We start from the raw sequence: 20,086 nt of genomic DNA, 5'->3' as shown, positions 1-20,086 counted from the left end.
CGCCTGGTTAAATGAGTGATGGCCGCGTTAAATCCCCGCTGTGTCCCGGGGGTCAGGGGGACGGGATTTATATTGACTGGTGCCCCATTATAAGAACGTCTAATTTGGAGGGTGAGGCTTATTCTGAAATTCTTAACATGTCAGTTCTTAAAGTGTGATATGGTATTTAATTCAGTAGATCAATGCGGACGTGACCAGAAAACCTAGTCAAAGTGCATTGTTTGCTCGACTACAAACTGAGTTGTTCTTCAGCAGTATCATGCAATAAGAAAACCACATTGGTGATGTTAAAAACGTCCCTAAGTATTTGAGTTGATTGTCCTGTTAGACTACAGTTTTACTTTTCTTTTACCTTCATTTATACTACTCACACAAAAAAAAAAACAACAAATGAGCAATGACTGGACGTTCTTAACTGACTCTCAGTCTAAGGTCTGTGTTCTTAAAATTTTTGTTAATCTCAGCATGAACGTTCCTATAAAAAGGTTCTTATATATATACATAAAAAAAAGATTGTACACCGCAGGTATGTCATTTTTATTAAGAACTTTCCAGTATTTCTGTCTCCTAAACCCAATCGTAAATCTCCTCATACAAACTCTTATATTTTTGCGAGATGATCTTGAGCTTGGGCGGCCTGTGACCGTATGTAAGCTTGCTGAACGCGAAGGACAACTGTCTACATGTTACATATTGTTATCACTGAACTGTTTGGTTTGCCCAGCTGAGCATGGTTTCTCTTTTTAAAATAAATGAACTCTCTTCGGATTCAATACTCAACTGATTCACGCCTATCCAAGTTGAACAGTCACAGCACACGAGAGGGTGAACGACGACGACACCAACGAAAACGGAACTAAAAAAAGTTAAATCATCAATTCCTACAAATCTACATATTGTTGTCAAACTGTTTTGTTTGCCGAGTTGAACGGTATATATTTTTTTTTCCTTTTTACTGAATGAATGAGCTCTTTGGATTCAACACTCCACTGATTCAAAGAAAAATGTCACGCCTTATGTCACCTTTCACTTTTTTTCTATAATTAAACAATGTTAGTTACGTAAGTTAGTTTAAGAACTACAACCAAAGCAATGCCTTTTTCGACATCCTCACCATTCGCTCGCTTAATTCTTGTTCTGGCTGCTGTGAAAAAAATTATACAAAAGTTATATCGCACGGAGTGCCGCAAGGGTCAGTCCTTGGACACACGTTATTCTCGCTCTTCATAAACGACCTCCCAAAGCCACTACGCTCTGCGAAAACTGATTTGTTTGCAGACGATATAACAATATAGACAATATACTGTGTTGCAGAAACGATGGACATGTTCACAAACACACTAAACAATGTTCTAGCTGAACTCCAGAAACTGGTGTGTTAGGAATCTGCTGGTACCACACCCAGAAAAGTGCAAGGCAATTGATGATCATGCAGCGGAAACCATTTACTGCTTCCATCCAAGCTCTTCGTCTTGGCAACAACATCATAAACTGGACAACCTCAGAAAGACTCCTTTGCGTCCAAGTTAAGTTTACTTCTACGTATGCGGTTCCTCTCCCGGAAGCAATTAGAAGACTTCTACATGAATCAGTGATACTGCCATACATGCGGTCTGATAGTGTGGCGATTGTGGAAAAACTTCATGCAAGGGCCGGACGTATTGTATATGGATCACCTTGGGACCTTAGACAAAGTGCCGAAAATGTCTAAACGCGAACAGAAGTGGGCAGTTTGGAAACAATGTACAAAGTGCTATTAACGGAGTTCGTCTTTAATGTATAAAAGGTTGCACCGTCACTGGCGTCCGGAATTTAAAGAGTTGTTTGTACAGAGGAATTCAGGCCGCAGAAAAAATGGAGACATCACTCTTCTAAGACCAGAAACGAATTTTATTTGAAACTCCATACGATTTCGAAGTGCAATAGCATGGAACAGTCTAACGAGAAAGGAATATCAATGGCTGAAACTTTAGCTGAATTTAAACTGACGTTCTCTTGCTAAATTTGAAAGTAATAAAATAAACTCCGATCCCATTTCTGCCACGATCAAAAACAAAGGTAATAGTTACACATATTTTAGATAGATTTCAAGATTTCTGAAGATTGTGTTTTTAGTGATTCTTAATTCTAATTTGTATAAACGTTTTTGGTAATTCTCATTTGTCTTTTATGCACGACCCCACCAGCTCTGCTGATATCTCTTATCGTGTTGAAATAAAGTTCTTGATTGATTGATTGATTGATTGATTGATTGATTGATTGATTGATTGATTGATTGATTGATTGATTGATTGATTGATTGATTGAAAAGGAACTGAGTTCTTTGTTTGGAAGTTGAGGCTCGGCACCTTCCTCCAAGAGAGAGTCACTGTCATCAGAGGACTCATCATCGTACTCAGAGAGCTGGTCTGCTTCAGAAAGTAGTTCCAGATGGACATCCTTCTTCTCTCTCATCATCTTCATTTTGCACAAAATCCAGTCGCTCTCCTTGATGGACAGCGGGTCTCATACATGTTCAGGGAAAGGCGGGTTCCAGCCTTGAAGTTAGTGGTTTCTTGCCTGCCTGTGCGTTGTCTAACGCGTTTGAGTGGTCCGATTTGCCCATTTTCTCATCAGGTTATTTTCTTTGTTTAAGAAAGGCTTCATCAAGGAGAGACCCTGAGACGTCTCAGGACAAACTCCTCCCAGAAAAAACTTGAAGAGAACATCCGTAATTTTAAATTACGCCTGATGTCAAGGGGTTACCCTGACAACTTCATTCAGAAAATGCTTGAGGAGATTTCATTCTCTGACTGGAAGTTGGCTTGACAACCGAAAGTTAAGATATACTTGTGATTCTTTAATTTTCAAATATTTAATCTAGTTCGTAACCTTGGGGGGGGGGGGGGTACTCCCATATATGGGCTATATAGGTACGTGCCGCGGAATAGGATAGGATAGGATAGGATAACTTTATTTACACACAGTTTTTCCATCAGCTACTTAGATTATCATTATCAACTAACTATCTATCTACCTAACTAGGATTATAAAAGTTAAAAAATAACCAAAGCTAAACAATAAATGCTGCTTTTCTTGGAGGCCGTGTTTAACTGAAAATCTTACTTATAACTGTGGCGTCTCAATTTAGTCTTAAAATCATTTAAGGAAGTTGCTTGCCGTAATTCTATTGGCAAACTGTTCCACAACTGAGCTCCGCTGTATGAGAAACTTTTCTTTAAATAATCAGTGCGCGGTTGTGGAAGAGTTAGCGTGTTTTCAGTACACTGAAACACAGTTCTACAATTCAAATTATCGCGAAAAACAAAGCTTGATCTTAAATATTCTGGTGTCATCCCATTTAGAGTTTTATACATGATAATTGATTTTTTTATCCAATCTTTGATGACAGAGTTTTCGCCACCCTAGTGCCTGGAACAAATCATCCAAGTTACTATCAAATCCAGCGGACATCAAAATGCGGGCTGCGCGATTTTGAAGCTTTTGAAGTTTATCAGAAGGGCCTTTGTAACAATTTCCCCACACCTCATTACAATAATCAAAGTGAGGTTGAACAAGGCTATGATAAACATTGATTAAAATATTAAATGGCATTAGATGTCTTATGCACTTAATTGCACCAATAGCGGAAGCAATCTTTTTAGAGATATTTTCAATATGACATTCCCAATCAAAGTTGGGTCGATGTAGACCCCAAGAGATTTGGCTGATGCTACCTGTTCCACAGCCATGTCATTTATAGTTAAAGAGGGTCTCTCAGAAATATTCGATAACTTCTGCCTAGATGCAATTAGCATAAACTCCGTTTTTGTTAGATTTAAAGTAAGCTTGTTGGCTGATAACCGAGTGTAGACTTTGCTTAGATCATAATTAAGACAATTATTTAAATGGTTAATGTCAGCACTAGCAAACGTCAAACTGGTATCGTCAGCGTACATTCTAGTCTGTGAAAATTGCAAGCAATTCGGTAAGTCATTGATATATAACAAAAATAGAAGAGGTCCTAGAATTGTTCCTTGTGGAACACCATATGACAATAATCTCGGGGTTGACTTACAACAATTTATATCACAGATTTGAGTTCGATTATCTAAGTAAGCAAACCATTTAATGGTTAGTCCGTCGTATTCCGTAATATTGTAATTTACGTAATAAAATTTCGTGATCAACTGTATCAAAGGCTTTTTTAAGGTCTAAAAAGACAACAGCATTGACAAAACCACGATCAATGTTCAAAACCCAGCTATCAGTAGCCTCAAGTAGTGCCGTAACCGTGGAGTGTAGAGAGCGGAAACCAGATTGATGACGCGTAAGGAGGCTATTCTTAGTTAGATATTTATATATCTGGTCGTAAATTATGCGTTCAAAAAATTTGGCCACCACTGGAATTACTGATATTGGTCGGTAATTTGTCGGCTCAGTACACTTCCCGGAGTTTTTATACAGTGGGGTAACTCTAGCAGATTTCCATTCATTAGGGAAGATACCGGTTATCAAGGATTGATTGAATATTCCCGGAATATTACGGTGAGAGATTCAGCGAGTAAGTCAGGGCATTCCCTCAATAATTTCGCAGAAATATTATCTAAACCAGTTGCCTTTGACCGGCAGAGTTTTGATAGGAGTGAGAAAACATGTGTAAATGTTGTTTTTCAAACATGAAATCTTTATCAGTTTCGCTAAGAAACTCTGCGAAGGAGTTATCAACCTCCGTTACATGTCTGCTGAGTTTAGGCCCAATTTCTGTAAAAAAGGAGTTTAACCAGTTTCTGCCACATCCGTTTGGTTTTCCGATTTTTGCCCATTGTATTCTATCTCATTTATAACGGTTTTATTCGACTTGCGTGAAGTCCGTTCGTTAACAGTTTTCCATGTTTTGCGTTGACCACCAGAGCAATTTCTGAATGCGTTTTTATAGTAATCTTGTTTGGCAGTGTTAATATCCTTATTTACTTGATTCCTCATACTTCGAATTGGTTCCAAACGGATGGATCATTTGTTTTAATGGCCTTACGTTTAAGGCGGTCTCTGTAATTCATTCGCTTTTTCAAAATAGTAGTTATCCATGCCGATTTTGAATTACGCGTTCGCTTGCTATCGCACGGACAGTAAGAAATAAATCTTTCCACTTCTTCCACATGTCATTGGGGTCATAAAATATCTTAAGGTCATCCCAAGGTTGCGCAAAAATTTCGGCTCGAAAATTAGCACTGTTAAAATGTTTGAACTGCCGATAACTTACCAGGTTAATCCCTTTGGAAGCAGTAGGAATTGAAATTTTCCGGTAAGCGTAAATTAAGCTGTGATCAGAAATGGCAACGTGAGAGACCCCAGAACAATTGACATTGTTTGGTTGATTAGTGAAAATTAAATCAATAAGAGTACTTGTCGAAGGTGTAATCCGGGTAGGTTCATTGATAAGTTGTTTTAGACCATAAATGTCAGTGACATTCAGGAGAGCCTTAGCATAAACATTCTCATTAGATAGCAAATTACAATTCATATCCCCCATGAGAAAATGTTCAACGTTTTCTGAATCTAATTTGCCTAACAAAGTGTCAAGGTGAGAAAAAAGCTCCACTGGAGAATGCAGAGGTCTATACCATGTAGTGACGACAAAGGGTTTCGAGTTAGGTTTACGTATTTCGATTGATAAAATTTCAAAGAGCTGATTTTGCAGATCTTTGCGGATCGAATAATTTATGTTTGACCGGATGTAAAAACATACACCGCCACCGGATCTCCCATTTAAAGGCCTATCGCGCCGGATGATGTCATACCCCCGGACATTTACCTCTAGATCGGAAATATTGTCGTCTAGTCTGGTCTCATTTATGGCCAATACATCGATGTTTTGTTTATCTAGAATAATGCGAACTTCATCTATATGTTTCAAAAGACTGGTAATATTCAGGCTTGCCATTTTAAATCCGCGGCAATTTGGAATGATAGTACTTGGATTGCTCTGGGCACTACCGGCATAGGGGTGAAATCAGATGTCGCCCCAGTTAGTAAGTAAGATTCCCATCAATGTACAATATTATTCACTAAGTTACTAGCTAAAACAGCAATGCCCTTCTTATTAAGATGAAGTTTACTATCGTTCAAACAGGACTCGTCGATGTTGGGATGCTTGACAAAACCCCATCCATTTTGGTTACAGAAGGTTCTTAAAACTTTGTTACAGTCAGTTACCTTCTTTGTGAGTGAGTCTTCATCGAGTCTCGTTGTTAGTGATGAGATTGTTAATTGGGTGTCAGGAGACCTTGAGGTGATCATGTTTCCAAGGTCCACGATCTTCTCTGCTACTTCTCGCGGGGAAGTTGAACTTTTAAGATCATTCGTACCGGTATGGAGAATAATCATCTTGGGGTTCAGTTCCACGCACAGTTGAAGGTAATGCTTCATATCGGTAGTCGTGGCACTCGGGAAGCTTCTTACGGTTACGCGCCTTTTTGCCGCTTGGCTTAATAAATCTCTTCGCAATCCCTTGATGATCGAGTCTCCAATGATTATCGTTTCTTCATTTGATCTTGATGTTTGTGTGTCTTGTTGATTTACCTTTGCGTTTTTGCCCTCATTTTGTGGTTCTTGAGCTTGGGCATTCTTTTTCTTCTTTCCTTGTTTAGATATTTTGGCCGATGATGAGTCGGGATGGCTTTTAGCCCTAACAGTTTGCCAGGCATCAGAAGGTTCACTATGCTGCTGTGTTGTTACGTTTTGATCTTTTGAAAGGATTCTTATCTCTTCCATTAGGCTTGTTCTTTCTTGTTGAAGGCTTTCAATTTTATCTTCGTATTCGGCACATTTCAATTTATATTCATTCAATGTGGCCGTTTGGGACTGTTTAACGGGCAATTCAAATTCAAATTTTCCTTGAATGGCGTTAACTGCTTTCCAAAGCTTGTCGACTTCAATTTTCACTGCTGCAAGGTCAGATGTAATTGAATCTTGCTCTGTTTGCTCGCTTGGGTCGTCCATCACCGTTTTATCTCTGGAATAGTGCGTTCAGGAGGTTCTTCGGTGATCGCAGCAGTGTTAATGTTTTGATCGGCCAACACGGTAGTTTCTTCGGTTGATCTATCGACAAGAAGTTTGTTGTTCACCACCTCTTCGAGAATGTCTCTGACTTCTCCAGCCGCTCTTCCTTGCACTTGGAGTGTCTTCGTATTTCGGTAAAAATTAAACGTAACATCAGGTTTTTATTGAGGTTCTCGGTCCTTACATAGGGTATCTTTTTTTTACCCTTTTGTTACGATATTCCTGGTTTGGTCCTTAGATAGGGTAGCTAAATTGTATTATCTAATAATGGAGTGTGAAAACGCCCGCCTAATAGGGCGTCATTTTCCGGGTTTGGGCCTTAAAAAGGTGTCAGTTTTCGCCTTCGCAGTCCTTAAATAGGGTTAGGTTTTAAGAGTGGCCGTCTGTAATTTTCAACTAATGTGTTTTGGGTGAGAAAAAATAAAATTCCTCAAACTTTCTCAGAAGAAAGGACTAGATAAGTAATTCACATTCTTGTAACTTTCAGGTCAATCAAATAAATATTTTAGCGGTAGGACAAATAATTTGGTTTTTCAGCTCTCGGAAGGCACTCAGGGATCATTTTACCACACATCGGTAACACCTGGATTTGGATATAAAACGTAACTAGAACTAGACGCCAAGTTAGAACTTGAAATCAGAAGACATTTATGATTAATTCAGGATGGTTATTTCCAATTTTAATAATAAGGTGAATATTTTATCGATTTTTTTACTTGTCTCTTTTGGGAGCTATTTCGGCAGGTACAAAAATCGGCTATATTCAAATGAAAATATCGCCAATGGTACATTACTAGACTTCATAAAAGTACACCCCAGTTAAAGAGCAACGTCTTCCCTTCAAATATATGCAATAAAATTTTGGGGCCAACGTACCTACGAAATTTGACAGTTGAAATTACCAAGTGCACTTTTGTAAACAAACGCAATCTTTAATTAGCTCAACAACGACGAGTCAATGACATACGGAAAGAAAAACATTACAAAATCCACTTACGTGCTGAAGATACTCTGACCTTGAGAAAAAGGAATGCTTTCAGTTACCTTCCCAGTGGGATGGCGGAATGGAAACATGTTTCTGCGTAATTTGTGGTGAAGTTTATACAGTCTTCGACAAAGAAGGCAAACTTTGACCATTCTTTGACTGTAACTCCCGCTGTTCGTCACGGAAAAACTGAATGTTTTGCGGTATTCGAAAGATCCAACGACTCTCGAGATCCTTACATTAACTGAGGTCGTCAAGCTAATGTTTCCTTTCCGACAATAGAAGTATCTTTTCTGTGGCGCATGAAGTAGCGAGAGATCTCCTGATCCAGCAGTTGGCAAGGGAAAAAAGATTGCGTTACATACACATTGTCGTCCCCAGGTCACTCGGGTCGGGAATACGTGAGTGCCGAGCCGCGCAAATGATTATCTGATATCAGTTTTAGAGAAAACGTTTTTTCATGTGAAGCTATATCAAATAAGAGGATATCAGATACAGACTACTTAGCTAAACAAGAAAGCAATCAAGCGCCTACTGCTGAAACTGAACATTCTATGTTTCCCCAAACCTGCGTTAATATATCGCCGATTTTCAGTCTGGATGTAGTCCGGCTTCAGCTGGATTTTACTAACTTTATTGGTAGCACCGCCTCGCTTTTTTTCTTTACAGGAGACTGGCAGCACATGTAGCAAGTTTCTTGGAAGGGGGTCTGAGTCATGACAAAAAATTCTGAAACGCCTTTGTTGTCTAATGACAGCCTAGTAGAGATATTCTAGTTCCGGTTCCTACATTCCGCCAACAAGTTGTCTACATCTCTCTACGTATTAACCACGAAAGGAAGTAAAGTACAACTCGAAGGCGTGGAAGACGTGAAAATACATCAAATGCTAACTATTATATACCGTTTTGTTACAAGACTTATGCAAAGATTTTGCAATCATTTTTGGTGAAGTGCACAGCTGCACTCATGCACGAGACACCTTTGTAATTCGATGTACGGTGCCTTACATGCCTTTGAGAAATGGGTGACATCTATTAAATCAAATCAAGATTCACACATTTTGCGGAGCATGATGATCCTAAGCTTTTTGAATCCATTCGACGCGTTTAAGTTAGAGAGGTTAAATGATTCGAAAGTGACTGGATGGGATAACAGACACTGGTCAAGAATAGTTTGGCGAGTTAGTGAATAAGCAGCTTCGCCCGCCCTCAGCGGCAATTATGTCTTCTTCAGGGGTGTCTTCTTGGCTGTTCTTTAGCTTGTTGAGGAGTGAGGAAATCATCTACTGTAAACCTTCTATTTCCGCCTTTGTCCTTAGCAAACCTTATGTCACATGCTACGGCTGCTGCACGAAGCTTATGGCCGGTTTCCTGTCCAATGGTAAACTTTTCATCAAGGTAGCATTCTTACTTTCAGTGAAACGTTTAGCCTGCTTTATCGTGCCCAGCCCGGCTTGTGTTTGAATCTCTTCAGCGGGGCCTCGAAGCGTGGATCTTGCCACTAGCTGGTTGAATATCAGAACCACGAAGAAGTTTGTCTCTGTAGGCGATTCTGGCCTTGTCGAATAAGTTCTCCCTTTCGAGGACAATTTCACATTTACCGTCCTGAAAATGGTTCTCTTAAGAGCTGTAACGCTGGAAAAGTTTTACATATCCGTCAACCGGGTAAGTGAAGAGCTTTGTTGGTTGATCATCTTCATCGTGGGAATCGTTTTTCTTCTCTAATTCTACTGAGTGGAGCTTTCCTTAACCTCGGGTATTGCACAGCTACTAGCAAAGATGTCAACGAAGTTGATGAACGAGCGAGGAAGGCTCGCGGGGGAGGGTAGCGAGTTAATGCATGGAGTGCTTAGGGGACCAAAAAGTGCCTACTTTGGTTGTTTTTCTCCTTCCTCTCCAGACATTTTTCGTTCATTTGGAAGGGAAACGACTTTTGCTTTTAAACTTTCCGCGCGCCCCATCATTTTGGAATTTATTGACGTCATAGTAGTTTAAAATTCAGAAAAATAAATCTTTAGGGCATTACCCTTACAATATTAAAGTAACCATTAAACATAAATCATTTTACTCTGAAATTCGTAGCCTACGTAGCAGTCGGGGAAGGCTCGCGAGGGAATGCACGGAGAGCGCATGGGACCAAAACTTTCCTACTTTAGTTGTTTTTTCGATTTCTCTCCAGGAGTTTGTGTTCACTTCTCCTGCTCGCCTGGTTAAAATTTCCACACCTACCCGGGACACCTAAGACGATGAAACCACAGACCCTCCTCATCTCCCACCTTACCCTTTACCCCTCCCCCGGAGGGAATGGGAGTGCTACGTGAGAAGAAACATAACGCAACTCAAATAGCGGGCTAGTTTTAATCTTAATTTCTTGACCAGGTATTATGTTGGAATTGTCCTTTTTATCAAGCAGACTTGTAAATGTTTTGTTAATTAGGGATAGGAATAGTGTAACTTCAAACTATAAATTTTTTATTACCGCATTACTACTCTGGTTCAGTTGATTACCTGCTCTAGCTAGGAGTAACACTAACTGCGCCTCATTTTGCAAGGAAGCACCACGGACGTAGCATGATTTTAGACGTGCTTTTCTGTCCTTGACACCACTCTCTAGCGCTATACTCCTCACCACTGCAGGATTTGCTATTTTGCTGCACTAAAACTGCATGTTCCACCGACGAAGGTTGAGTAACCGCATGTCGCCATGACCTGTATTAAGTAGTAATTGCTTTGTGAAGGGGCCAATGATTGTCACGAGAAATGAACGCGAAATTACTTGATCATCGATGGACAGACAGGTGGGCGGACAACTTTCTGTGCTTATGTCACGCAATTCAACTTGTTGACAGCTCGTAAATTTTTGCGAGACTCAGTTACGTGCGTTTCACAGATCCTCACCATCTGGCCTCAAAAGTACCATCCACTGCAAAGGTACGTTTCTCGTAGATAGCCTATGGCTCACGTATGGAATAGAAGTCAAATAATTTATTAATTTAGATTGTTTTTGAAGCGCGGAATTTGCTTATCTTTTGAACAGGTGGTGTGACAATTAAACAATACTTTTTCAAAACTTGTCTTGTTTCTTTCAAAATTCGCGGATGATTCATCGAAAAAATGTTTTTAATCCACAAAAAATATAACAGGAAGCAAAATATTTTGTTCACTTCGGGTATTTCATGACACGAGGGGATTTTAGATTGTTTTCCTCCGCATGTCATTGACTCGTCGTCGTTGAGCTATTGGAAAATTTAGTGTTTGTTTACAAAAGTGCACTTTGTAATTTCAACTGTCAAATTTCGTAGGTACGTTGGCCCCAAAATTTTATTGCATATATTTGAAGGGAAGACGTTGCTCTTTAACTGGGGTGTACTTTTATGAAGTCTAGTAATGTACCATTGGCGATATTTTCATTTGAATATAGCCGATTTTTGTACCTGCCGACATGGTTCACAAAAGAGACAAGTTAAAAAATCGATAAAATATTCACCTTATTATTAAAATTGGAAATAACCATCCTGAATTAATCATAAATGTCTTCTGATTTCGAGTTTCAACTTGGCGTTTAGTTTTAGTTACGTTTTATATCCAAATCCAGATGTTTACGATCTGTAGTAAAATGATCCCTGAGTGCCTTCCGAGAGCTGAAAAACCAAATTATTTGTCCTACAGCTAAAATATTTATTTGATTGACCCAAAAGTTATATAAATGTAAATCACTTACCTAGTCCTTTGTTTTGAGAAAGTTTGAGGAATTTTATTTTTTCTCACCCAAAACACATTAGTTGAAAATTACAGACGGCCACTCTTAAGAAACTTCGCGGCACAGCCCTATCCAAAATTCGCGGGAGTACCTCCCTCAGGTTCGTAACTTTCTAAGTATAGACATAATTTTATATTGCTTTTTAGGGTATATTTTGGAATGATTCGTATGTAAATTTTATGTGCGTATTCTATAAATTTTCAAGGGCGCACTTTAATTGGAGTCTCACTCTGTTGTGTGTCCCTCGCCACTGTATTATCTTTTCTTGGTCGGTGAAAGCTTTAATAAATAAATAAATAAATAAATAAATAAATAAATAAGTAAATCGCACAAAAAGGCCCTTTGTTACGCAATACAATCTATCTGTGCTCAACCTCAAACAAATCCTGATGGATAAGTGGCCCCTCAGTTATACAAGCACAGCCTTAATTTTGCTCAGAGATATTTTTCAGGATTATACACTAGTCAGAGATAAACTGTAAAGGTCTGAACAATCACGCAGGAATCGTGTTAGGGCGGTCAACGCCTTTTCGGATACATCTGGTAACATGTCGCAAATACCCTTAGCCTTAGGAAGGCCTGATACTCAGGCTAAAATACCCTTTAATACTCTCTTCTAAATTCCAATTAGGCACCGAATTGGCGGGCCACAGTTTAATTGGTCGTTAGACCTCAGAATTTAACTATGATCTCCTTCCTGCATGAAATAAAATCGCTTCGTGTGTTGCTGTCGATGTTGTTTTTATTTTTTTTTTTTTTTTTGGCCTCCTTTTTTGGCCGCCATTTTCCCGCCACTTAAAGGGGAAGTATCACGGGGTTTTTGATATCTTTTGTTAAAAATGATGAAATAAGACCTTCAATCAGCTGCCAAATAATTCTAGAATGACGAGAGGAACGAAATCAACTCAATTCTTGAAAGAAACAACTTGTGATCTGTTCTAGCGCATTTTGGAAACAAAAATGCGAAAATTTGAAAAACATTAGCCTATTATTTTTCAAACCGGCCTACCCTGTCTCTGGCCAGAGGCACTAGTCGACAGTCTTATTGCACTGGGGTGATAATTTTTAACAAACTTGACAATTATTTCGTTGTTTCTGCTGACAGTCAAACATTTTTGGGTTTTGAAATGACAGCAAATTTTCGTGATACTTCCCCTTTAACATGGCTTAATGGAAATATCTCGTTCACGTTTCAAGCAATCCAAAAACTCTACACTCATCCCGTGAATCTGTGTTGTGGGGTGTTTTGTGAATTTTTGGATGATTTTTGGGTATATTTGGGAGGAGATAGTCTTTCTAGAAGGATTGGTAAAATTAAGAGAAATCAGAAATATTGAAGATTTATCAAATTTCATTCACATTTAGGTAGAATCCCCCCTTAATGGTTTTTGGGCTGATATGCTTTCGGCGAATTTACTGGTACTGTCACTGTGTACTACGTTTACGCGGGCGAGCATATGCTGATAATGCGTACCTCGGCCTAGTCTTGTCGATGGACGGACATATCACGGACATATCACGTGACCAATCAAGAAGACTCTTCGGAATGGTATGAACTTATGGCGGATCGTTGCTTGCGGGTGTGGGCTGAAGCGAATTGATTCCTCTTTGGAACGGTTCTTTTTGTTTCCTCATGTTATTGAGTTCGAGGAAAATAGGGTAGATGCTTCGAGATAGAACGATTTTGCACAGATTCATGCGATGGCTCGGCTAAAGTCGCGTCCACTTCAGCGCACGACAAAACGGAAATCTCAAGATCGAGATCGCGTCCTTCGGGAAGGCTTACGAACGTCTTCCAACAAGCGTTTGAGAATGCAGGGCCCAGCAGACCGGCCATCCTCTTCGTCTAAGACGAGAAAGAAGAAAAAAGGTATGGTTTTTAATTTGTTTTCTGCAGTGCAAAGACCTAATATTGGGTGGTCGATTTGTCGGAATTGTGGAATGATCGAGCGTACGGTGGACAAACAATGGATCAAGTACCGAGCACTTGTTTCGAAATTTTATAAATCGCTTAGTTTTCTAGGGGAAAGATTTCGTGAAGGACGACTTGGAGTCCGAAAAGTGAAGCCTTTCATTCTTTCTAAGCAGATTATCTTGGATTGGACTTGAAATAGACCGAATTTCGTCGACATTGCGATCTGGACGAAGTGAAATTTGAGCTTTTTGCATTCTCGACAAGAGGACAACAATATTTTAGAGGGAGGGGTGGGAAAGGAGGTTTCGTTAAGAAGCTAGCATTCGTTTTCCTTCCAAAATGATTTGAACAAATATCTTTTTTAAAGCCCTGTTTGTTTTTTTGGTTATTCCCTTATTATTTTAGCAGGGTTTAAAAATATATCTTGATGTAAGTCTTCCCCTTGTCATTCAACTGGCCAAGATCTATGATTCCACCCCAGGGGGGATAGTCTGGTTTTAAGTTCTATTATATGATATGAATACATGTACTCCCCCTGAAAAACCATGCCTCTTTTGCGTTCAAATGATACCAACAAAATACTCAAATACCCACCCAAATGGTACTTGTAGGTACCGTAATTTGCACAGGCCGTAAATAAATGTCACTTGGACCTTTTTTCCACACACCTCTTCATTAATATTTTTTTATTAAGTTGTTTTCAGTGGGGTTTTGTATCTTAGTCTATTTTGTGAACAAAGAAAAGAACGTTTTCTGCATGACACAGCATAAGATATTTTACAATAACTGTCAAAATTCCTGCGCTCTGATTGGCTTGTAGCTATTGTCTATAAGAGTACAGACAATAAAAATGATGTCTGCTGTAACGTACGCGCTTTCTCAATGGAAAATAAAGAAAATTCCGCTTGTGTTTTTTTCATGTTATTCTAAAAAACAAATTGACGGCAGTTTTCTATCCAGGTCTTATAAACCATAAAATGACATCATAAAATGTTAACACAGTCTTGAGTTTTCAACATTTTATGATGTCATTGTATGGTCTATAAGACCATAGAAAACTGCCGTCGATTTGTTAAATATAACACGTTTCTACATGTCACAGCATGACGTACAGTAATACATGTATAACATTTCCTACTTTTTGACTATGCAAATACTTATTATTTTTCTAACTGACAAAGGTCAATTTTAAACTTACATTTATGACTGCTCCTGCAATCCAACAGATTGCATGACCAGAGAGGCTCACAGGCAGGTTTTTGGGATGTGTGCTTGTGCTGAAGGCAGAGCTAAGCGAGCAACTGCAAGATTCTTAGTGGGTCCAATTGCTCACCCTGTACATTTTGAAAAATTGGGTTGCACATGACTGCATTTTATACATTTCAGATCAACCACATGTTACAATTATGAATACTTAATAAGACGTCACTTTGAAATTGGGTTTTGGCAAACTGCAACAGTACATGTATGTGGCAAGTGGTTTACACAAATCCGGTACATGTATATTACCGTGTACATTCAGTCAATCTTTAATGTTTACACGTGTAGTACTGTGCCAAGCTTGAGCCTCTGTGATTGTTTCTTTGCAAACAAATCCACCCCTTTGCCCATACTGCAAGAAAATTGAGGTAGAGACCAATGATAGAAAATAAGGATGGTTCATTTTATTTTCAAATAAACAATAAAATTATTAGCGTTATTGAATGCAAGAATCGTTGACATTGTCAATCCCCACCTGCTCAGTCTGTGGAGGTCACACCTCCCCCCCCCCCCCTCCCTCCCCACCACCACCACCTATGGGCCTGACTGAGTAACAAATTAAGTGATGTTATATCTTAATAATCTTCCATCAGGCAAGTCTCCTCAAAAGCAACCTGAAGATGCACATCTCCCCCCTGAATTGCGAAGGGCGGGGCTTATGGCTCACATGGCGATACCAAAGGGAAAGTGTTTTGGACCATTTAACGGAAAAATTGTAAGCAAGGAAAAGCCACCTGACAAGATGTACTTTTTGGTGTCAGAGGTAAGTATCAAAAGCTTGAAATTAGGGCATGATGTTTCCCGAACTGTAAGAGGGCTTTCTGTCCTATCATCTTAACCTTCAGTTGGTTGGTTAGAACTGGGAAATACATGTAGTTAATTATTTTGTAGAATTGTAATCTTATTCACACAGTGCTGTCAATAAGGGCCGGTAGCCGGCCAAAACAGCCGGCTACTGGCCAATCTTCGGCCGGCTACTTTCGTCTCACTTTACTGTTAATTTTGGTAAGAAACTTATAATAAGGAAAAGATCCAACAAAAATAATTGTGAGACATCCGCCTCAAACGTCTGAGTCGAAATAAAGGCGCATTTCAGGAGTTTTAAACGTGCTTACCTTTGCCACATGCGATGGAAATTGATCGAAGGGTCGTGGAACGCCTGCAACATTTTCAGAGAACAGGATCCAGCAAGAAACCGGCTTAAAATGATGAAAAGATCCCGCAAAAATATTTGTAAAACATCCGTCTCAAACGTCTGAGTCTAAGTAAAGGCACATTTCAGGAGTTTTAAACGTGTTAACCTTTCGGTGGAAGTATAAAAAGTTGAAGCAGATCGAGGTGATCGAAGGGTCGTGGAATGCCTGGGACATTTTACAGGACTAGATCCAAGGCTTTCGCATGTGCCAAAACATGAACTTAAAACATTGAATGTATTTTTTTGAATCAGCATTTGAAGATTTATCATTGCACCCTTTTCTAAAAGCCAGTAATTGAGATTTTGAGGAAAAGAAGGGTTGTAATAAACATAGAATATGGTTAATATAGTCTTAATTTTGATTGTTCTTTAGGCCCAGATACTGTCTGGAAAATGTTGAAAATAGCATTCCCAAGCATCTAAATTTCAAAATTTTCTGGAGGGGCATGCCCCCAGACCCCCCTAGGAAGCTTGTGCCTTCGGCGCTCGAAAAGTACCCTGCCGCCAACTTTCCCAGTGGGGATGTCTACTTCAAAACTTATTGACAGCACTGTTCACTGATACATGTATATCAAGAATATCTCCACAAAATATATGTCATAAACAGACACCAGTGTACCTTCTGTGAGCAACACTCAGAATTGTTAAATTATTTAATCTGTTCTGGGATGGTGTGTTTGTTCACACTTTTGGGCAGAAATTGCAATTGTGGTTGTCTCGGCAAATAATTCTCCTCTGACCTTACCTGCTTTCTTGGGGCTAGTTGATATAATTTTATCGAAGATATTCTTGTTTTTACCATGCGCTACTGGTTGGCAGGTACTGTACTACATTATTTTACACATCTAAGGTAAAGAAAACTCTTCCAAACATAGAAATTTTCTCTAAAATTGTCCTGAAAAAGGTCAAAATAAATGTATCGAAAGACTCTACTGTACATGTACATGTATGAGTACAAAACGGATACCATCAAAAAATTCAAAATTATCAAAATGGGGAGGGGGGTGTGAACTGTGACTTTTAAACTTCTTTGCTCCTACCCAAATTTTTTCCTCTAATATTCTCTCTATCTGTATATTGTGGAAGGAGGGAAGGTCTGAAAGCTTTGCCTTTTTAATTCACACCTCCACATCATATACTCACCCCCACCCCCTTGATTTAAAAAAAAAAACTTTTATTTTATACATCCCTTAAATTTTTGTGTTTTTATTGTAGGTGAAAGATAAAAAAGGGAAATCACATTTTTTCTATGCACGCAATGAGATAGAACAGTGTTTCTGGCTTAATCGCCTTCAGAGTGCTACATCAAAAAAGAGACAGAATATTGTGGCATACAACTGTTCAAGAGGAGTCTGCTTTGAAGCTGTGAAAGACATTGCTTCAGGAGAGGAACTAATGGCGCTGTTTGATGAATCTTTCAAAGGTATAGACAGTTGACTTTCACTTTTAATCTTCACATTCATTAAAAAATTTCTTGCTATTGAAAATTATGATGAATGTCTTTTGATCAAATGTTCAGAGGCTTGTCTCTATGATCTGTTTGGTAAAGGCTTTGAAACAAATTATCAAGATGGTGATTTATTGACACTTGTGACAACTGTCATTAAGGATGGTGCCTACTTTTGTTACTGCGCATATGTGGGTATTTGTAGGTTAAAATGAGTCCCAGGTTAAAATGATTTCAACCTAGGTTGATTTGAATAATTTTTTCCTTTGCTTCAGAAGTAAATTACCCAACATTAACAAAGGAAAATAGAAATCAACCTAGGTTGAAATCATTTTTACCTGGATTCATTTTAATCTACAACACATACGTTCTGCACATCTCGAGATACCCGGGTTTCCTATGGGTAGTGCGTACTAATACAGGGATATTTTTGCATGGTTTAAAACTATGCCGAGAAGACAGAACTTAGCAAGTGCTCTTGGTATCCAAAAAGAAAAGTTTGGAGTCACCGTGCATTTTTCAGAGATAACAAAGCTTCAATTTGGAAAAAAGTGCCATACATTGCTTTGTATTTTACTTCTTTTTAGAATAACTGTTGCTTCGTTATCTCTAAAAAATGCGTGGTTACCCCCAATTTTCTTTTTTGATTTCAATAGCCCTTGCTAAGATCTGCTTTCCCCACATAGTCATAAACCACACAAAAACACTTCCTTATTAGTAGGCACCGTCCTTAAACAAAAAGCAAAAAGCTTTGATATAAGGGAGCAATTGTTTATTTTGTCCCACAGCAGGGAGCATTTGCTATGCAGCTATACAGAATGCAGTTTGACTAAAATTGATTAAGTTTAATTTCTTTCTAATAAAGTCAAATTACACTTACAGTGAAGTAGCGTCTTTCCTTGTTGTTTCTATCCCTACATTTCATAAACAAGCAGTGTTTTCACGAAAGTCTTTCATTGGAGTACATGTATTCCCAAGGTTCTTGGGGGTCCAGATCAAAAGAATCTATTGAGAAACACTGTTCTTGGTGTTGCTGGTTGCATACATGTACTCAAATTACTTCTGCCATGATGCTACAAGTCTGCAAATGATCAGCATTTGAATTCTTTTTCATCTCACAAATTTCCACAGGTACCCCTTGAAAAGTTTAACATACAAAATAGTGGCTTCATTAACCAGATTCACATGATAGCTGTTGACACTAGTTATCTAAATATTTCTTTCTTTCTTTGGTACCTTGGCAGGACTGTAGCTTCCAATCCAACAGCACAAGTAAAGGCTTCCTCTAGTCTCTTGAACTATTAGTCAAGAGTAGTAAATTGCTTTGTCATCTCTGATTACATCTTGCATCTTTTTTTTAGAAGCACATTCAGAAAATACACTGAGTGTTTCTTACATTACTGATGAGTCTGGAGGACAGATAGCTGTTGTTCCACTTGACAAGGAAGTAGACAAGTCAAAAGTTTATGTAATTCCTGACAGTGAAGATAAACATGTTGAAGGGGAAGGGGAAGATGAGGACACAGACAAAGATAAAGATGATGTTCTTGAAGAAGAAGAAGATATGGAAATAGAAGAGGGAAATGATAGTGATGAAGATGATCGAGACAGTCAAGGTGATGATGATGATGATGATGATGATGATTATGATGATGACGAGGATGACGATGACAAAATGGATGACAGTGATGATGATTATATTCCTAAAAATCAAAAAAAGTCTGCCAGAATGAGCACAACAAAAAATACTGATGATGAGGTTGATAGCTCTGATGTTGCTGATGATAAGATAGCAAGTGGCAAGAGAAGGAAGAAGACAGGTCCTCAGAAAAAGAAACCCAGCATCAGAGAAATAGTTTCTGTTGATGCTGACAGTGGTGCAGGTACTTTAAGTGTTTTTTCCTCTAGTTACAGGTGTAAATTCTTTTTATCAGGGTTACAGGTCATTTTAAAAGTTTTCATCCAACTTTGACATATGTACCTGTACAGCGGTTATTGATATGGATGGAAATACTGTAAGAAGGTCATTGGAAATTTTGAATGGGAGGGTGCTCTTAGCCTGCAAGGGCAGGCACCTTTTCTGCAATGAAAAAGGCATCTGCGAACCTAAACTCACCAACGATTTCTGTGACATCAAACCCTCTTTTTTTTGCTTACTGATAGAATAGGATGATTTAGTACACACTAACACTAATATATGTGGTTAGTGGTAATTTAAGATATCCAGTTACGCAACAAAAAAACTTCACAAAACAAAGCTATTTTTCACATGACTAAGGCAAGCAGACCACACGACTCACCTGTTTTGGCTGACTAAATGATTTTAATACAGCTGTAGCCGAGTTGTGATTGGTTGAAAGGTACTGATGTTATGGAAATCACCGGCAAACTCGGCTTTGAACTCTTCTCACAGTGGGTGAAACAAAAGCTGAAAAAGGAATCTACTTGTGCAGGCTAGGGGGCTTTTGAAGGCCAAAGGTTTT

At 38.8% G+C, this 20,086-nt stretch overlaps 1 protein-coding gene across 2 annotated transcripts in view; it reads left to right on the top strand.

Moving 5' to 3' along the window:
- Positions 1 to 13,313: 13,313 nt before the first annotated feature.
- Positions 13,314 to 20,086, top strand: part of LOC146479430 (uncharacterized) — a 24,301-nt gene continuing 17,528 nt past the window's right edge. The window contains exons 1-4 of one of the 2 annotated variants that reach the window (XM_085111067.1): positions 13,314 to 13,656; positions 15,555 to 15,724; positions 17,372 to 17,579; positions 18,965 to 19,486. In XM_085111067.1, coding sequence (XP_084967193.1) covers positions 13,488 to 13,656; positions 15,555 to 15,724; positions 17,372 to 17,579; positions 18,965 to 19,486 — 1,069 coding nt within the window. In that variant the 5' untranslated portion in view covers positions 13,314 to 13,487. The remainder of the gene's footprint in view (positions 13,657 to 15,554; positions 15,725 to 17,371; positions 17,580 to 18,964; positions 19,487 to 20,086) is intronic. The other variant, XM_085111066.1, reaches the window with a different exon arrangement.

Source organism: Pavona decussata, unplaced genomic scaffold, assembly GCF_977016875.1.
Source record: "Pavona decussata unplaced genomic scaffold, jaPavDecu1.1 SCAFFOLD_59, whole genome shotgun sequence".
Lineage (NCBI taxonomy): Eukaryota > Metazoa > Cnidaria > Anthozoa > Scleractinia > Agariciidae > Pavona > Pavona decussata.
This window is presented reverse-complemented; position numbering and strand designations above follow the sequence as displayed.